The 20577-nt window shown below is 34.0% G+C and overlaps 1 protein-coding gene across 1 annotated transcript in view; it reads right to left on the reverse strand.

Moving 5' to 3' along the window:
• Positions 1-20577, reverse strand: part of LOC124630613 (neuropeptide FF receptor 2-like) — a 44019-nt gene that overhangs the window by 21107 nt on the left and 2335 nt on the right. Inside the window, exons 3-7 of the mRNA XM_047164575.1 lie at positions 16542-16768; positions 14882-14984; positions 9899-9996; positions 3305-3473; positions 897-1012 (exon numbers count right to left, since the gene is read on the reverse strand). Coding sequence (XP_047020531.1) covers positions 897-1012; positions 3305-3473; positions 9899-9996; positions 14882-14984; positions 16542-16768 — 713 coding nt within the window. The remainder of the gene's footprint in view (positions 1-896; positions 1013-3304; positions 3474-9898; positions 9997-14881; positions 14985-16541; positions 16769-20577) is intronic.

Raw genomic sequence — 20577 nt, forward strand, 5'->3', positions numbered from 1 at the left:
ACGAGTCGGACAGTTTTAATTACATTCTTGTTATAGGTATGTCTATGGTAAACGTGGAACACCACATTCTATCATTGGAACATATAAGTTCACTAGTCTTAGTTGGGGAGTTTGTTGCGCCACTACGTGTACGTATTTCTTCCCAGCATAAACACATAGAAAGTGGTGAAGGGTGAGCGTTTCGGGGGCTGTCTTTTGTGTATTCCTGAAGTTCAAAAAGTGTTGTTTTGCAGCCAAGCTTGAATAAACAATTTTTGACTTTGATCGAGTCAGTTCAGCTGTTGTAGGCAACTTCATATCCGTGTTTTGGGGGTGTGTGCCTTTCGTCTAGACAGATAAACAAATTAGGCGTGGGTGTGTCCGGTCATTTGTGTCAGTTCGGGTTTGCTTTAACATGACTCGCTCGTTAACCTGTATGATGGCGAACGTTAGCCTTAATAGCGTATGTGATGTGAAAATCTTTGAAAAAATGCTTATGATTTTCTAGGTTAAATTACATTCTATTGAAGTATCGTAAGTTTTGTAACCCTCTAAGCATGGTTGCGCGCACGGACTCTATTCCTGCCATATATGCAAATTGATTGACATTTAAATCTCCAGAGTTCCTACCTGAAAACTACTTGAAGTAGCACTTCAAATGTTTCGTTTTATTGGAACGAAGTAAAAATAAATACAGCAAAAACACCGCACGTAGACGTCTTACGAAATCGGCCTGTTTGTACAGATCCTAGTAAAGATGAAACTATCAAGTGGTATATATGCTAGAACACGAAAAAAAAAAAAAAAACAAACACACGCAATAACATACGCCCTTGAAACGCCTACCACAACCTACCATCAATTAACTCCAAACCCAATCTAGGAAGAAAAAAGCAAATTAATTAAAAACCAATTACCGTGAAGTTGGTCTGTTGACAGACGCCGCGGCCGCAGAGCAGCTTGCGAGCTGATCGCTGGAAGTTCCTCGTCATCAAGCAGTATACTATGGGGTTTATTGCTGAGTTTGCGTGACCTGCAGAGAAAAAGGTAAAATATGTAAGTAAGAAAATCTTTGGCAGTCTGACAACCAGTCTTTCTAAGGGGTATCGTATTGCCCGGGTAGCTGGGTTGAGGAGGTCAGTTTTGCAGTCCCTCCATTTGAAGCTATGCCAGGTTAAGACTGGAAGCCGACCCCAATATAGTTTGGGAAAAGCCTATGCTCATGATGAAGCAAAAAAAAATTTATGGTCCTGGGTAAAACTAAGGTTTTCGTAAAAGAGAGGGGAAAAGGGTGTTCGTCAACAAAATTCTTTTAGGTTAAAATCTTGTTATTGTTTTTGAACCAATTACCTACTCGTACACTGGGTAAGAAATCTAGTTCACTGCCTCCTACTATAATTTAGTTCATGAATCTCAACCTGTATGTTTGCTACACGTGACCTGAATCACACTAATATAAACGTGAAAGTATGTTACTCTGTCACTTAAAAACCACTGTACATAATTTTATGAAACTTTACACTATAACTACCAACATAACACTGCCATTTAACTCGATACGGAATGTAGTTTGTTCCGATACTGGACCATATTTTTCTTTCATAACCCCAGAAAACAATCAGATAAAATAAACGATATGAAAAATTAACATTCAATAAAATTCAGCGTCACGATTCTTGACCAATTTTCACAATATTATACGGGTCAGACGTGAGAGGAATTACATCAATCAGATTGAGTAGCCACAAAGTATTTAATATTCATATTAAAGCGACATCTCCCAACTCACTCATAACCTACATAATTATAAGTTCCGAAACCAACAATTTTGCGTTAATTTTTAAATGCGTAACATTTTAATGACCTACTTTAATATTCAAGTTATCACTTTTTCTGAGACGCTGTCTACATAGACAAAATTGTGTCGTAATATTGTGTTAGGTATTTCGAAGTAATTTGATATTTAGAAAAATCTGAAGAATGTGCTGGTAATTTTTACTAACCTTGTTGAAATTTTTGCTAACGTAATTTCGTTACCTAAATAAAAAAGAAGCTCCTTAAGTGTTCGTTTGGATAGCTATTATTTTTAATAAGTCCTTCAAGAAATCCCTTTAAAATCATGTAAGTGTAGACGGTATATTTCCCGGTATCTAGACTAGTTTAAATACCTACTATGCTAAAGAGAAATTCAATCATTCACTATTGAATCCGAACACAAATCTTGTTTTAGTTCACATTGCTAGAATTTCCATATTTTCTTAAAAGCAAAGCCTCAGTCCGTATGTTCGCGATTCTATTTTATGCTAAAACATATCTACTGAACTACTTCTAATGCACTTTTGTTATTCTCTGTGTAAATGCAGGTGCACGACAAAGCCTAAAAGCAAGTTTTACATATAAAAGAGCCTGAAAAAGGAAAAAGGCTATGACTTTACTGAGCAAAGTAAAAACTTTTTTTTTGTTTTTGGTATGCATTTATGGCAGAAATTAGTTATAGAAAACTTCAGAGTTTAGCAAAGATATCAAAAATTATGTTGAGGAATAATGAGATCATCCTATTTGACGTATAAAGCAAAAAATAAAAGAAAATGGTATTTCCCGCTTGAAACGTGACATTCACATTAAAAGTACAGCAAGTACCTCCTGAGTACAAAAAATAATAAAAAAACATATTTAAAGGAGTAAGAATTCATACATTTTCACGCGTAAAAATTGATTGTTCACAAACACAAAATATTAGTTAAAAGTGTTAACTGGAAACTGCGTACATTTCCCGGGATTCCATTACGTCATTAATGTAAACGCTAATGGTTTCAGCCTATATAAATATTTTGTTCAGCAAACAAAATGAAAATTAATACGTCTTTTAAAAGTTTTCTACTAATTTTCACAATAAAGCTTCAAACTCCCTTGAAATTTTACTAATTTGATATTATCTTCCTTTTCCTAACTTCAGTAGGATCGGCTTTTTGTCCAACGCGACTGCCTATCTTACCTTATTATATAGCCTTTTCCCAATTATGTTGGGGTTGGCTTTGGTTCCTGTACCCGAATTAAAATCCGTCTAATTTCTATCTCCATGGTAAAGAGTATGTATCTACGTCCATGCCCTAAAACGTAGCGAAGAGGCTAACACACTTTAACATTTTTAATGTCAGTAACAATTTTGTTGCATTTCGAGGAAACCTGGACTGTTAAGTCTGAAGTCACCAACCCACATTGAGCAAGCGTGGTGATTATCGCTTAACCCTTCTCCGTGTGAGAGGATGCCTGTGCCCAGCTGTGAGACGATAAAAAAGGCTGTTACGGAGAATTTTGTACTTACCAATGAAAAGTGCATACGGCAGAAACATGCTGAGATCCTTAGCATTGACTAGATTGACATCCAGCAGGAGTTGCATGATGTTGTACGGCATCCAGCACATTGCGAACAGCACTGCCAGCAGTAACAGGATCCATGCCACTCGCTTCCTCTCCTTCATCAGTCTTAGACCCTGGAAATGCTTAATAATGTTACTAGCTACCTGAAGTTCAATGACCTATAGTCTAGAATGTTCAAGTAAGTTCCCGAATGTTATAGAAAATTCGAGGCTGTGCCCTATGTTTTTATAGTCTAAGTCATCATCACCTTTATACTGATTCTCTAGTTCATGATTTATATAGTTTACTAGCAACCCGCCCCAATATTTAATGTATATTAGTAGGTATACATATAAACCTTCGATATTAATCACTATCTATTAAAAAAACCGCATCAAAATCTGGTGCGTAGTTTTTCCTAGGGTTTTACCTAGGGATAAAAAAGCGACTTTGTTTTATACTACGTAGTGAAGTAAGATATCGATGGCACTCAAACAAATTCTAATTGATTCGAGTATTTTCTTTTAACACGTTGTACGCCAAGTGTCCAAACAATAGTTTTTCTATTATGTCTGGAACAGATGGCGTTCAAAGCCTTAGCAACGTTTGCCGACGTAACAATGATTAGATTCTTCTATCGATTTTTGAAGTTACTCCAAATTATTTTATTAGGTGTTATGTTTTTGAATCATGTATTAATCAGTTTTTTTTTTGTGTATATTTATTATGTATTAAAAGTAAAATAATATCGGATAGTTTTATTGCTAAAATTGTGAGAGACAGCTTATCTGTACCTACTACTCATTGAATACGCATAAACTTCAACATACTCTTTCTAAATAAATTACTTTTCAATTAGCTCTAAAGTAATAAATATAAAATTTGACGTACGTCTGTAATTATACGCAGACAACTTGCCGTAGAGTGGAAAATTGTAATGCAGCTTAGTGTCAGAAATATCAACTGGGAATGCATTCTCTGTGTGTTCTCTCACAAAGAAATCTGATGGATATTATTTCATTTACATTTCATGAGACTAGGAATATTGTGAGGTTTCTATGTTCTGAACTGATAATATGTATTTTCATAAGTAAAAAATTGCATTTTTTTAAACAATTCAGCTGTTATATTATCTAAAAAAAATGATTGACCCTTTGACATCTTTTGTATAGAAAATAGTGTCAAACCGCTATATTTATTCCTTATCTGATGATTGGAAAATCGGCCCGTTTTTTTGTCTCTCTCTGTTTTGTGTTCTCGTTTGTTACTTGAAGCCATAAATACATAATACATTTTATAGACATTTGCTATTATTGTCCAAATTCTAAAATAGATCTTTGAAAATGAACGTAAAATTAACAATGAACAATATGAAGTACTGTTATACTATAATAATATGTAGTAAGTACTATTCAGGGAATTATGGAACTTTGCTTGTGAAATATTCGGGATAAGTTTGTAAAGTAGAATAATGAACTAAGTTGTGGGTCTATACTAACTAACTTTAATTTGATTGATGTTTCACTGTGGGAAATTATTATTATATACTGTTATTTATTTTACTATGTCAAATGTATTTTTGTGAGAAATGTTTCTTATTTTGCTCATCTATATATATAAAAGAAAGTCGTATTAGTTACTCCACTTATAACTCAAGAACGGCTTAACCGATTTAGCTGAAAACTGGCAGGGAGGTAGTTAAAAGCCAGGAGAAGGACATAGGATAGTTTTTGTCACCATCTGGCTACGGGAAGCAGTTATCTCGGGACGCGCGTGAAACCGCGGGCGGAAAGCTATTATCTTATAGATTTTATTTCATAGCTTTCGGCATATGTTTCGGTTTCTGTCTATTGTTTTAAAAATAACGTTTTAACTAAGCAAATAAGTTTTCAACTTTATTTGTCACTATCATAGTTGTACTGATTATGGAATATTAAAAGTTACTTGATTACGTAATAAATACGTGTTGTAGGTACTATGTGTGTGTAATCAACCCAAAATATTCAGATATTATTATAAACGAGAACAATACTAAATATAAAATATAACTCCGACCTTTTTAGATTTGGCATGAGTAAGACATACTTATTTATATAATGAGGTTTATTTTAACGACTAACGAATACTGGTAGAAAAAAAACCTCACGTTTTTGACGTAAAAATAAAAATGAAGCGATACATTTTTGCGGATCATAATTCTCGTTTCTTTCCTACAATCACGTATTTCATTTGAGTTAAAATGTGTTATTTAGACTCCATTATAATTATCATGTTAAAAATAGGAATCCTGTTCGGGTCTTAATCGTCCTTTTTCTTTGCTCTCGTTGGGTAAAAAATGCTATTACGCATGCCGTTTCTAGGCTCAGAGGTGAAAACATCTATCGAAGTTGTACCACGGTTCATGCGAAACAGTCTAGTGTAAACGGGCGGATCGACAAATAGCGAAGACTAGCATAATCTTAGCTTTTCATTTTGGGAACTCCCAAAATCTAGCCGAGTTTTTGTATTTAGTTTTATGTGTATTTATATAAAAGTAAATATTGTTTGTTACCCTTGAAAAGCATTGTGTGGGTGCTAAATCCACAACGTATCACAACAACGAACTAAACTAAAACATACACCTGAGTTATTTCGTATTTATTCCTAACTCTATTAATAGTCAGCTGAACATTATTCTATTTTTTATTCTGCTCAGTCTACTCTTGCTCACACAATGACCATTATTTAATTTCAAATAACGTGTTAGTTTTTTATTATACTGTATAAAAAATCTTCGTATATTTTTCTCCTTTACAAAGGGACGAATATAAACTATGTTTATAACAAAGTTTTAACTACCTGACAGTCCACCCACTCACTTCAGACTCATAAAATTATAAAATGATAGGTGCTGTCGTAGATTTTAAGTGAACCTGCAAAGTTAGCGAGTTTTTAAGTTGAAAAAAGAAAATATATACAATAAGTAACATATTTCGAACCCACAATATATTTTTAAAACAGACTTTGTTACCTCAAAACCATCATAAGACAAATAACACAACCAAATGATAAAGAATTTGAAATTCAAATGCTTTGGCAAAAATTGTATATTTCCCAAAGGATCTAGCTTTATAAACAAACCACAGCTGCAGAGTTAATGCAAGCAATCTTTACAACAGTTCAGAACCTTCCATTGGGACTATTTTGCATACTGCAAAGTCCATGAATTTAATTCTAACTTTATCTAATGACTAACTTCTACTCGCGGCTTCTATTAATTTGAGTAGCCTCTCGTTAGTTATATTTATGTACATATTTTATTTTAGAATTAATTTTTTCCGTAAGTATGTTGCACATACAAGATACAATGCATAATATTTTGCTATTCAGATTTTTATCGGACTGGCCACAAAAGCGATCAATAGAAGTAGCTGGGTTTCCTTTGCCGAACAGTGGGACAGTATAGGTTGAATAAAAATTAGGATCCTGATTCAAAAACATAAATTCAAATGCAATTGGAAAGGAGATAACACATAAAAAAGTATAAACTTGAACTCTCTAAGTAGCTACGAGGGCTGCCTTTTAAGTTGTGTCGTTTGAAATAAGTATAGATAATCCAATAGGTTATTACCGTTTATTATTTTTTTAAGAATACTTAGCGATATTTAATGCACTTTTGCATGCATTCAAATCAGTTTTTAAATATTTATTCCATTCCAAAGTGGGGGTAGTCAAAACGGCCGATTTGTATACGTCAACAGCTTCTTCAGGTGTGCTGAAAGGTAGTCCACGAAGAATTTTCTTAATTTTGGTTAATGTATTAAAATCATTAGTGCTTAAGTTACAGCTGTAAGGTGGATGATCCAATATTACAACATTTTGGGAACTCAAAAACATCGGTGTTTGGCGGGCGGTGCGCGAACTTGCATTGTCATGGTGCAGTATCATTCAAAGTCTTGGATAGTTTTTTCTAAATTCGGTGATGACTTTTGGCAAACAAACAATGGTATACGAGTCAGCGGTAACCATGTCGCGATATTTTAGTACAATAGTGGCGACACGATCACCCTTTGCCAAAAACGAGACAACCATTTTTTTTTTAAGTGCTTTGCGAGCGTACGACTTTGGTCGGTTTTGGCTCGTCTTGGAAGACCTAGACAGCTGACTGCTGCTTAGAATCCGGATCATAAGCGTATATCCAGGACTTGTTATCACTAACTATATCATAGACCTGCTTTGACTCTCCTCGGTCGAATCGCTGCAGAGTTTGACGTCACCAATTTACTAGGGCTGTTTCTTGGTCGTCGCTAAGAAAATGTGGTATCCATGGAGAGATCATCTATCTTACGCCAAGTTCTTCGTGTAGGATATTTTTGACTGTGGTCCCTGAAATGCCCACGGATGCCTCTATTTCACCATATGCTACATGTCCGTCTGCGAGGATTAGCTGCCGCACAGCCTCGATATAAACTTGCATCATGGCGGTTTTTGGACGACCTTCACGAGGCTTGTCACTGAAGCTAGAGTGCCCAGGTTGAAATTCTAAATATCAGCGTTCTGCGGTCCTAAGGAATGGTGCTACATCACTAAATACAGAATTAATCTCTTTCTAGTACTGAAGTCGCGACAATCCCCTTTTAAAGTTGTAGAAAATTATCGCACTCAAATTTTCCTTACACATTTCCATTTTTGCAACCGACCTGTCACCTTTGAATGGACGATACAATAAAACTATTCGACCTATTTAAAAACATTCTTTTGTTTTCGAATTCTAAATTCAAAAAGATTCAAATAGCATATATATATATTTTTAAAAATCGCGGGAGGTTACCAAACGACAGAACTTAAAAGGCAGCCTTACGTACTAGCTAGCCGTGTTTCTATTTTTATCAGAAAATTATTCAGCCCAACAAGAAGCAAAAGATTTTTCTAGAGTTAAATCTGTAAACATAATAAGTATAAAAATAGCAATCGAACCTTTATTTACATTTCCACAGTTTAATTCCACGTAAGCCTTTCTTAATCAAGATAAAAGCAACTCATTTGCATTTAGATATTTTTCTATGTAATTCTTGTTAACCTTTGAAACTTTCAGAAGTACAAAGCAAACAGGCAAAAGATTTTTCAGAAAATCTGTCAGGAAAATCAGGAAGAATGTCTTTCGTTTTGACATACAAAATCTTATTAATACTGTTCTTAGAAACTAAGCTAAGCTTAGGAACTTAGCTATTCAAAATTGGCAGAAGCTAGATCAAAATCTTGGAATGCCAGATAATAAACTGGGACCTTAGTTTTGGTATTCTTTCTCTCGTCGTGAAGATAAAGTAATTAACATATTCGCTGTTAAACGCTGATAGATAGATATTCTTTATTAGGTACACCAATTTTACATTTTTGATTTTACTGGACTATAATAATATTAGCATTCCTTCTTGAAACTTCAAACGATGTTTTCGTAAAAACTACGTTAAAGCGACACCTGTCGGCGTGTTTGTAAACAACCTTTTTTATTACCCAAACATTTCATGTAAAAGTATGTGTATATGTTAGAAATCGTTTACGCTAACAGCCAGATGTTTTAGAAGAAACACGAAAAATGGTTTCAATTTTACAAAGTATTACGTGTCACAAAAATGTGCTACTTCGGGTTACATAAAGCTTTTAGGGTTCCGTACCCAAAGCAAAGAACGGGACCCTATTACCAAGACTTCGCTGTCCACCAGGCTATATCTCATGTAGGTACCGATCGCTAGACAGATGAAATTTTAATAGATGGGCGCTGTTACAAGTACTTACTGAAAACTAGATAAGATAAATATATAAGGAGTCTCTTATACGAAACATATTTTGCACGTTTTATACGAGGTACGAAGCCTTTCTTGCGGGAGTCAGACTCGTAGTTGTCCGGTTTTTTTTTTGGTTCCTTTCAGTGATGAAAACTCTTATTACGTAAGTTTTAGGTATTTTCTGGAGAAACTGGAGTTTATAATTATGAGCGTGTCACGTAGCGAGCTCACAGAATAAACAAGAATTCTTGCTTGAAAAATATTTTCATAAATTCAAAATGGTTTGTAAAATACCGTTGAGAGATAAAGTCATTTTACCAACGAAACTTCTCAAGTTCCTATAGCGGTCTATAATCAGCTTATCAGCGTTGTTTTATTATTTTTAAATTATGGCACATAATGATCAGAGCAATCTTACTGAAAAATCGGAAGCCTTTGACACAAGCGAAATTGAACACTAATGCAGGTGAATCCAATGTCCAAAGATGCTTAAAGCTCATGGGAAAAAAATGAAGCTTATAGTTCTGACATCGTCGCGTGTGACGGATCATTGGAAATTACACGCTATTATATTAATTCTAAGCTAAATTAGGACCTAAAACGAAATGAACACTACTATAGTGTTAAAATTGCCTGTCGATTGAAAGGTTAATCTATTTTCTTAAATTCATATAAAGCTAATGATGCCCCGTGCCATCATCCGATTTGGTAGCCGGCTTAAGGCAGCGCAGGCTCTTAGGTTCGTTTACCTAATTTCGTGCAGTAACGTAATAACAGTAAAACTAGGTACAAACCTGTTGCATGCTGACGTTGCCCTCGTCGATGTCGAACGGCGGCCGCACCGAGCACAGCGTGCGCCCCATGCAAGCGTACGACATTATTGTTATTGAACCTAGAAGTAATTGTATAGGTTAACAAAAAAAGGTAAAACTATATTAAACATATTACTTTAAGGCAATTTTGCTTAAAATTGCTGCTATTCGAAGAAAATCTTGTGTTAGAATATTTAAATAAGTTTAATTATAGTTATTCATAGTAAACTAGGTGAAAAATCACTCCCAAGCTTTTCATTCGATATTTTATTAAGTGATAACTTACAGCAGTAGTTCTTATAACTTTCAATCTGTTGGGAGCAGTTCTAAAATATAATTTAACAACCTACACTGCCTTAAAACATAAGAGGAATAATCAAATAAATCCAACGTCAATGTACAAGGGGAATACCCTTTAACTCTGCATCCTACGTTCATAAATTAATGTTTGAACTCAAGGTCAATATCTCATCAAAGCTATCAACAATGAGTGATTATTGACAATTATTATAATGAAGATCACTTTATTAACAGACATTTATATTAATGTTCCAAGTATCAGTTCCAAGATTTATGAGATTTGAAAAGTATTAACGTGATTTGAGTGTCAATTTCAATTTGAATTTCTCATTGTAATATATCTGTTCTAATCTATTTTGAAGCTGAACAATTACTTGGAAGAAGTGTGTGAATATGTGAGATTTCTAATCGGATTTGAATAATCTGTGAGTGTTTGATAAACTTTAGGTCGAGGTATACACATATATGTATACCATACTAATAACACTGAAGAGTTTGTTTGTTTGGTTGAATGAATCTTACTACAGGTCCTAAACTACAGGTCCGATAAGAAAATTATTTTAATGTTAAATAGCTCATTTAGCAATTTGCATATGAATTTTATATCTGGTTGCATTCAGAAATATCCACGGAACCCGAAACCGTGTGCGGAAGCTGATTTAATAACATACTGCGACAAAAGCTAAGGACAACCGTATGATTGGAAAATTGCAGGTTTTCGGTCTAGTAATTGCTCCCCTAGGGCATAAATACAGGCGATAAATCTGTCTCTCAGTTTTGTACGTCGTCTTTTGCACAGAGGTTGTTAATTGTACACGCCCGCACAATTGGCTATTGTACGGGAAAACCCAGTGGAAAACCAGTATGAAAGCGCTCTAAAAATAAACATTGTGGGAGCTTACATGAAATGGAGAACAAAAATGTATTGTTATTTTCTGATAATTCAAAATAAAATGAGTGTTGACAGAAAGACACACGAATATAGGACACAAAGAAAAGCGAATATACATTTAAAAAACAGAAGAATAAGTTAAGAGGAAATGCACGTGAAAATGAATAACGCCCTTTTCAAACAAAAGGAATGTGAAAAGACTAACCACAATAGTGAAATCAATAAACAAATTTGTTAAATGTTAAACAATTTTTTATACAGCTGTATCCCTACATAGCAGTCAACATTTCCTCGAAAGACTACATTGATTGAAACAAGCAACTATCTAAGTATCTCAGCTCGAAAGCTTGCTACATAGCAATTTGCAGAACTCCCGAACATTGTCCAACAGACGTGAGTAACCATTAAACTCTGAAAGCTGTTGAGAATTGTCAATAGCAGAATGTTTGGCAATAGCTAGTGGAGAATTGTATGTGAAACTAGCTCCCACCCGCGGTTTCACCCGCATCAAGAGGAAACTGCTATCTGCTCTAGGATAAAAAAGTAACCTGTATGTTTTACGAGAGAGCTTATATTATTTATTTATTTTATTCTGTACCTAAATATGCCAATTGTGTTGGTTTATGAGCTATATATTTCTGAAGTTAATCCAAACCTCTACATGTTTTATAATATTATAGGTTAGAGACCAAAAATATACATATGAAATGTGCCAGGACTTTCTATGTATTAGCATTTTATTCTGTGAGATGTTACGAGGTATAAAATGGGATGAAAGCCAGATTATAGTGTGAACTAATATATATTTTCTCTATTACCAATATCACTATGATTCATAGCAATATTGTTCTCATTTACACACAAAAGAATAAGATTTGGAACAAAATCGTATCGTTCGAATAAATGATAGATTTGCCACTGCAGAAGAAATCCTTTGTTGTTTAAAGTGAATGTTTATTGGCAACCGATGCCTCTGTTTCGCATAGAAAGTGCTTATTTTGTTTATTTTAGTATTAGGATTTACAATGTGAACGCTCGTATAAGTATAATGTGATTCAGTTTTGATTAATTTATAAACTTGGCAATCCTATTTTTCACTTATTTTATTTTAGAAAATATTGTTTTTGATATATAGTTTTTTTTTTTTTTTTATTGCTAGGGTCGTCATTTTGGTGATACACAAATCTGTAGGTTAACTTTTTACTAAAGCTTATTATTAATTAAGTAATTTTAATCAAATTAATAAGTTATCAATAGGTAAATAATTATATTTTGGGTGGGTATAAAATATATAAAATACCTACATAGTAATAAAACCGTTACCAAATAAATCCATGAACTTTGTAAAATCTGCCTTTTCCTAACACACAATTACATTACTATTCAAATATTATGGGGTCCATATAAACATAACGATAAAAACCAATAAGAACGGGAAAGTTCCGCCATATGATATTGAAAATAGTTACAATTCCGAATGTTTCGGTCACAGGGTATTTACCCTCCAAAGGGTGTTTCGTGAGAAAGTAAGAAAGTGTTTTCTAAGAAGCGATATTTTAGCATTCGTTTATTTATCATCATCTCCCGAGGCCTTTTCCCAACTATGTTGGGGTCGGCTTCCAGTCTCACCGGATGCAGTTGAGTATCTGTGCTTTACAAGGACCCTATCTCACCTCCTCAACCCAGTTACCCAGGCAACCCAAAAAACCCAACAGTCGTTTATTTATATTTTTTATATACCTCTAATTCTGTATTATGTTTTTTTTTTTTAATGAAAAACTTTGAATAAACTTATTTGATAACATAAGTGAGATGTTTCATATATAGGTACCTATCAGATTAGATAAATATGCAAACAACACTTCGCGAATCTGTAACCTCTAACTTCGTGAACTTTTCGTGAATCACTATTGGTGAAAAGTACATACAAATTGTTTTTATAAAAATATTTACATTAATTTAAAAAAGTTAAACAATTGATATAAGTTTTATATCAATTGTTTAGTCATTCTTGAGTTTATACCGTAAAAAGTAAATATAGAGTCAAAAACGCGGCGAAGGTCTTTGTTTCATAATAATTATAGAGTGTTGTGATTTTTTCTCCCACTCACTATTATATAACCCAGTTACGTTTAATTTTCATGGAGCCTACGTTTAGTGATCAACAAAACACAAGTCTGTTTTTATTAGGATCATAGTTAATCGTTTGGTATTGTTGGAATAAGGAATGGATAAAGTCAAAAACGGTTTGAAGGAGATTAATGGAACTTAGTGTCCGTAATTTATCATTCACGTTATCATTATAATTTTCTTCAGCTTCACAGAGTATGAATCATAACAAGCTCAATGGATTGTTTTTAATATAAAGATGAATATTTCGACTTTATTTTTTATTCATTACCAATACTAATACTATAAAGCTGACGAGTAAGAAACGAAGTAAAATTCTTGTACTGCTAGATAGCCCATTTATCAATGAAGGAAATAGGCTACATTTTAACCGAGTGCGCGGAATTGTACCGTGTGAAATGAAATGAAATGAAATGAAATGCGCTTATTACACATTTCTGCGTTTGTGGCTTCCCTAGCAAATATGAACTGCATAATTTTATAGCTAAACCAGTTTCCGATCTATACATTACTGGTGTACTGTGTTTTTACCTTTGTAATTAGAATTGTATAAAACTCAGCTTACTTTGCATTGAATAACTTCGTTAGCTTTTTATTGTACCTAAATGTACATCGACATGTATGATTAATGCTCAATCCATGTGAAAAGAGGCCTGTGTGTGTGTACATCGAGTTTTATGCCGGTTCTTCTGTACGAGACCAACTTTTTGGAACTGCGATTGCGATATAAGAGCCTTGACTTATAAATTTACTATTTACCTTGTATTAATCTATTTACCTTAACTACATTATTAGGAAGTAAGCAAAAATGTCGTAGTATTTCTTAAACAATCTTCCTGTTCCTAAGCAAAAAGGTACTACATAATTCAATGAAGTTCCCATACCTTAATTTATTGAATTAATTTCCCAAAATGGGCACCTGAAAATGAAGGCATTCGGATTTCTGTTGACGACACTTTAATAAATAATAAATTAAGCAACAAGAAAAAAATGTTGTATTAAAAGCGTCGAGTAAATAAATATTGGTTTAATGGAGAACTAATTGAGCTTTGAGGAAAAAGAAGGAACATTTTAAGAAAAATGTTTATAATTTCGGACACTTTTTGGGTGTAAAATGTCGCCCGTGTTATACTTTTAAACCTACGCGGATATAGCTTCCTAGAAAGATACTATTAATTGAAGAGGGAACTTTTTAAAAGGTTATTTAAATATGAATAAATGTTCAAATTTTCATACTCTCTTCAAATATTATGGTTGAGCTTATTTATTTAGTAAACGTGACTTATTACAACTAAACTACTCAGCTGTTATAAAGTTGAAGTTTGTTTCTTTATATGAACGTGCTACTAGTACCTACTGTTGATCCAAATGCTGTAAGATCGCGGATAAATCCGTGATATGAGCAAATAAATTGATTTTTTTCAATCAAACTTTTCTATAAACTAACTAATGTAATATTAGTACATTCAGACGCCAGCACATGAAACTTCTGCAATACATATCTGTATACTATACGCATTCAACATTGAACCTCATACTTTAGTGACAAAGTTGAAATCTACTTACTACGAATTAAATAGCTTGACCTGCTGGCGTCTTTACATGGTTTCTATGTATTAATGTAGGTACTGTTATGTACTCACCAGGTATAGCGTAAACTAGTGTGAAGCTGAGCATCCCGAACTGCTTCTTGCGATCCAGCCCGGGCCACTCCTCCGTGCAGAAGTGGACGTCTCTCGTTTCTATCTAAAATAAATTGTACGATTTAGCTATTTCAAATAGTACAATATCATTTACGTTTATTGGTCAAGAGATCTTAGAATGAACAATGTAAAAAGGTTGGTAAAATAAAATCTTAATGAGAGTGTTTGTAGATCTGTTGCAAAATGGTGACAGTGGAAATCTCTACAGGAAAAGGTTTTTTCATTCTACATTTTCTTCCTTGTCAGAGAGAAATTGTAAATGATAATTTCAAGATACTTCTCACAGTTTTCATACAAAGATTCTTATGGACTTATGGATCCTATCTATTTATAGGTATTTTTAGTACATAGGTACATACGAGAGATAATCTAATAAAATTTCCTACATATTAAAATTCTCATATTACTGTCTATAAATATTTGAATAAATATTTTCTATGCTCAATATCGTTTCATTGCATAGTAATATTTCCAATTACTCTCACTCTACAACTTGTAACGTGAATTATTTTGTCAGAGTTATAAATATTACGAAATACGAATATTAATATAGATATGTTTAGTCATGTTTACTAGCCTAGAAAAATCTAGCTTACATATTAAATTATAACTTGGTATCTTAAATTAGAACCAATATGATAATATAATATCAAAAAGTAAAAATAATCTTTCTAGGAATTAATTTTCTGGGACAAAATTACGCAATTTTCAATTTGATTAAGAATTTATTTATTTATTTGGGAAAACAAACAGTAGTATATTAAGTGTACATTAATAGCGTAGACCAACGCTTAACAAGTAAACTACCCACAACATTTTCAGTGGCAATGTTGCCAGCCTTTTGGGTACATTAATGAGTGACAGCAATGAGGACCAATTTTTTTATGTGCTTTATTTGTTACAAGCTGTTTATATAAGATCAATTTTAGTTTTGTGTTTAAATGTACCTAAAGTAACGCAATTTGAACATAAATTAATAAATATAACAATTTTCTAAGTGTATCAAAATGCTTTGTATGGCTTCCAATTTACCGACTTTTTCGAACTATTCATTAGAAATATACATTTAAATGCTAAACTAAGTTATCCAATAACATGAAGCGAAATGAAGTTATATCAATATTATATTTCTATGTTAAGTTAGATATTTACTTTACGAAGTTATGTTGGGGTAGTTAATTTATAGAAGTTGATAGTATAAAGCGAGGCTTTAATAAGTTTTGTTTGAAGATCCAAGTTTTAGCGCTTTAATTACTCGTTTTCAAGTAAATAGTTATGTGTAAGTAATTAAATAGATATTGTTTGTAATAGAGAATGTGTTTTTAGTAAATCTTTTTGCTTGTTATTTAGCAAAAACTATGTTTAGAAATATTTTTTTATTAAACCAGCAGTCGCCTATCTTACAAAGACTTTTTCACTACACCTTTTAAATAATGCTGATGTATTTTTCAAGGCTTTCTATGTAACAGGCATAAGTTCCCACGTTGTAAAACTAATGTAAACAGTGTTAAACACCATAGAAGCAGTAGGAGAATTAAGGACCCAAGGCTCAAGACAATAAGTATTGGTATTTATACATTTACCACCAACCAATACATACCGATATATTCCTTAAAGCCTTTGAAATAATAGGCACTGGCTCTCGCCTGACCGTGGCCACCATCAGCAAAGGAATGAAGATGAGTAGTGCTGCACACCACAGTAACAGTAATAGGAGTAACGCCTGCTTTCTCCCCGGTGGCCTCAGCCGAGGCTCGGGGGAGATGGATAGCCATCTATCCACTGACATTGCTGTGATTGTGAACACACTGGCAGCTACTGCTACTCCTGAAACAAAAAGAAGGATCAAAAAAACATAACAGGTAGCTTAAAATACTAAAAAAACACGCTTCTGATTTTGATTCCATACAGTCTGTCCGCCATCTTAGGGAGGCCGCCATTTTGGATTTGTAATGACGTTTCTTAGCTAGTCATGTATTGTCATCAGAAATCAAAGCGTGTGCAAAATTTCATCCTAATCGAAGACCGTGAAGTGGGTCAAATTAAGATTCCAAGATTTTTTTACATACATAGTAACAAGTGAAGCTAATATAAGTGTGGTAAAAATGGGCGGTGTTTTTGGAACTCCAGATATGTTTTGAACCAGCTATGTCATAGCCGGCCTATGGAAATTACTTCGCAAAAATTTACAAAATATGATGTGAGTATGTCAGCTTAGGATACTGTAGCTTCCCAACAGTGAAAGATTTTTTTTAATCAGTTCTGCAGTTTCGATCCCCTCGGGGGTTCAAACAAATGTTCCTCTCTATAAAAGAAAAACGAAGCATAACAAAAGCGGGAACCTCCTATTTGTTTCAAACGGTTTCAAACTGTGTTTTGATTTTTATTTGATTCTGGCAAACGAAAAATATTGTTTGCGTAACACCAGCATTCACCACTTCCTACGTGGTTTTGTTGATAAAGGAATGTGGCATAACAAACTCCCCAACAACATTATGGTACAGAAATGAAAATAATTAATGTCTCAGTTTATGTTCCCTTTGGTAATTTTATTATGGGTCTGATAAAGGCGCAAATCTAGCACAAAATAAATAGAAAAAAGTACCTATCTAAATGTCACTTTTCGAACCGAACTATTTTCATTAAAACATTATCACCTAGTGTATGAATTACTACCAGTTCAGAACGACTCATAAAACCCAACTGACGTCAAACGGGCCCTTAAACAAAGCGTATAATATATGAACCAACAAGTGACGTTGATTGCCGTACTAAACCTTGAAACATACCTACGAGCATTCAATAAACTTCCCACAATTCGTGATCAATGCACGCACACACACTTACCTTCCATACACACGTGAAGACTTGGGTGCGTCCACATCTGGCGAATGCGCCGCGAATGCGCAGCACGCGAGCCGATCGCGAGCTGTCCGCGAGCTGCGCGCGTGAATTTTTGTTCGTGCGCCGCTTCTGCGCCGCCCGCGCGCAGCTCGCGCGCGACCTAAGCGCCGCACGCGAGCGGCGCGCAGGCGGCGCGCGACGTCTGACATCTTCGATAGTACTGAGCCAATATACGGAACTGTAAGGGCGAGAACTGATTGCGCGCAGATCGCGTGCTGCGCATTCGCGGCGCATTCGCCAGATGTGGACGCACCCTAAGAAATTGTAGCGAGTCCTCGTAAATCGTCTTGAATTCTTTACGGGCACAGAGTTTTGTATGTGTGTGTGCTCTGAAGCGCCTGGCTGCTAAAGTAGCTTTGTTGGTACATAGCAACAAGTGAAATTAATTGCCACCGTTAAACCAGAAAGCCATTAGATCAGCTGTTCTTATTACAAGTCGTAAACTATTCCGTGCCGACACACGTTTTATGAGAAGAGATGTTGATGAACACGAAGATAGGTTTATTGCTGTATCCATTATTTTGCCAAGACTGAAAGTAAAAGTATTTTGGACCGTTTTCTCGCGGAATTATTTCTTTAAGTAGAACTTAGTGTAAAACAAGTTAGAACGTCTTATTTCGTCTTAGTTAGGGGTATTATGTATCTCGGTAACTATTACTTATTAGACTTCTACATCTTACAACTTGTTTGCTCAGTAGGTACTAACTCACGCTTTGTAGTCATTGGAAAAAAATAGGCAGTAGATAAGAGCCGTGGCCGTATTAAGAAAGAAAACATAACTATTAATCACTATTTGTGACAGCGATGACATAACGTTATTAAAAATGACATAAATTAAAAACTCATTTAAGGTGGAATTACATAATTCTCTTCTGGTTATGTCAAATTGATAACTTCCTTCTCTTTAGAGCCCATTAATCTATCCTTAAACCACCCCTGAATTCTTTGCAAATTATGGCTTTTTCTTTTTATGGAGAAATTTTTCCTTTACAAGGGAAACTTGTCAAAAGAATGTATAAAACTTCTAAAACCTTTCTTTGGTTAATTTGTCACGATTTCTCTATTTGAACACAATGTTTTTCTCTTTTGTCACAAAAGCCGATTTTTATTAGATAGAACAGTTTTTTGTCCCTAAAAATATATTGGTCACATTATTTAAGTGTTCTCTTCATTTGTCTGTCCCAATAAGTGTTTTTTCTTATTTTGAAAATGTATTTTTTTGCTTAGCTGTATTATTTATCCTCTTAAGAGGATAACAAATTCAAATTCTCATTTTACAAAAAATAAAAAAGGATGTATTGCTTTATAAAACCAAATATGTGATAGGTGTATGATATGTTTCTAGAATTAATATCATTAATAGTTTGAAAACATTTTCATGAATAGTAGCAGCCTATATGACTTACCTACATAATTGGATTTTGGCTTATCAGGAATTAATTAAAACTTCCCATATTAGTAAAGTTATATTAATTGAACATCAGTCTACGTATCCTAGTTCAACATTATTAATCTATAATAGATCTGTCAGAATGTGCTAACAACTTATATAGATGACATGAAAGTTTTCCATAGAGTTAGCTTAGGCTATGATACTATGCAAACTCCCTAACTAAACCTATTTTAAATATTAAAACTATACCTGTACTTATGTGACTAATGCGTAGCTTTAGCCAAACTAATAATCTGATTTAGTGTTAATTCTATGATACATAAATAATTATATATTAAATATTCCATTATATGTAAAATATAGTTATCAAAAAATTAGCATTAGCTATTTAATCTTATTCGTCCCATAGTGTGGTGTTGTTGATCGATAAATCTAACTATGCATTTAGGCTCGTTGGTGTAATTTTACCTTTTATGTGTAAAACATTTCACTATTGTCTTTAACAAAACAAGCCACCTGGTTTCTTATCACAGCGATGACACATAAAGTCAAGTAGGTCACTGTCTTATTTGTTAATAAAACAAATAATATAAAAATAATCTGACCCAATATTTACTAGGTACCTACTAAAGTCGGTCATTGCGGTCAACCTAGATCACTTATTACCTGAGTAAATATCTCTTTTGAAACCTAATACCTGCTTATTGTTTTCATTATGTTAGTAGAATAAAATAATTAGGTAGTCAAGGTGTTTGTGGCTAAGTAACAGCCACTTAGATAGATCCATCACAGGCTAGGCATCGCTTGACGCGATCCGTTGATGACTGACCTCCTTATGTCATGACATACTCTTCCTTAGTACGGAAGGCACGTTAAATTGTGTGCACAGTTAGAAGCCAGAATATATTATGGGGTTTACCCAGGTATCTGGATTGAGGAGATCAGATTGCCAGGCAGAATAAAATGTAAGCTACCCCAATAAAGCTGGGAAAAGGCTAGGCAAATGAATAATCCAGAAGATTTAGTCCTGTTATTTGTCAGGTTTATAATCATTACCTTTGTGAGCTATTAAACACGGCTCCTGGGAAAAGCCCCGATTAATTTACCTGTCCTGTATCCTCATTACTGAGACCGACTATATGTTCCGTTTGTTAACCCCAGGGGTTGATAGACTAGATAATATTAGACCCTTAACCCTTCCGATAATTGATAGGTGTCGGAATTAAGTTTGGCTTAACATCGTTAAATGATGCGGTGGGAATAGGGTTAATTGGATCAGTTTCCAATTGGTGTATTCAATATTATCCCAATATTTTCGCGATATGAATTATGGGATATT

This window comes from Helicoverpa zea, chromosome 5, assembly GCF_022581195.2.
Source record: "Helicoverpa zea isolate HzStark_Cry1AcR chromosome 5, ilHelZeax1.1, whole genome shotgun sequence".
NCBI lineage: Eukaryota > Metazoa > Arthropoda > Insecta > Lepidoptera > Noctuidae > Helicoverpa > Helicoverpa zea.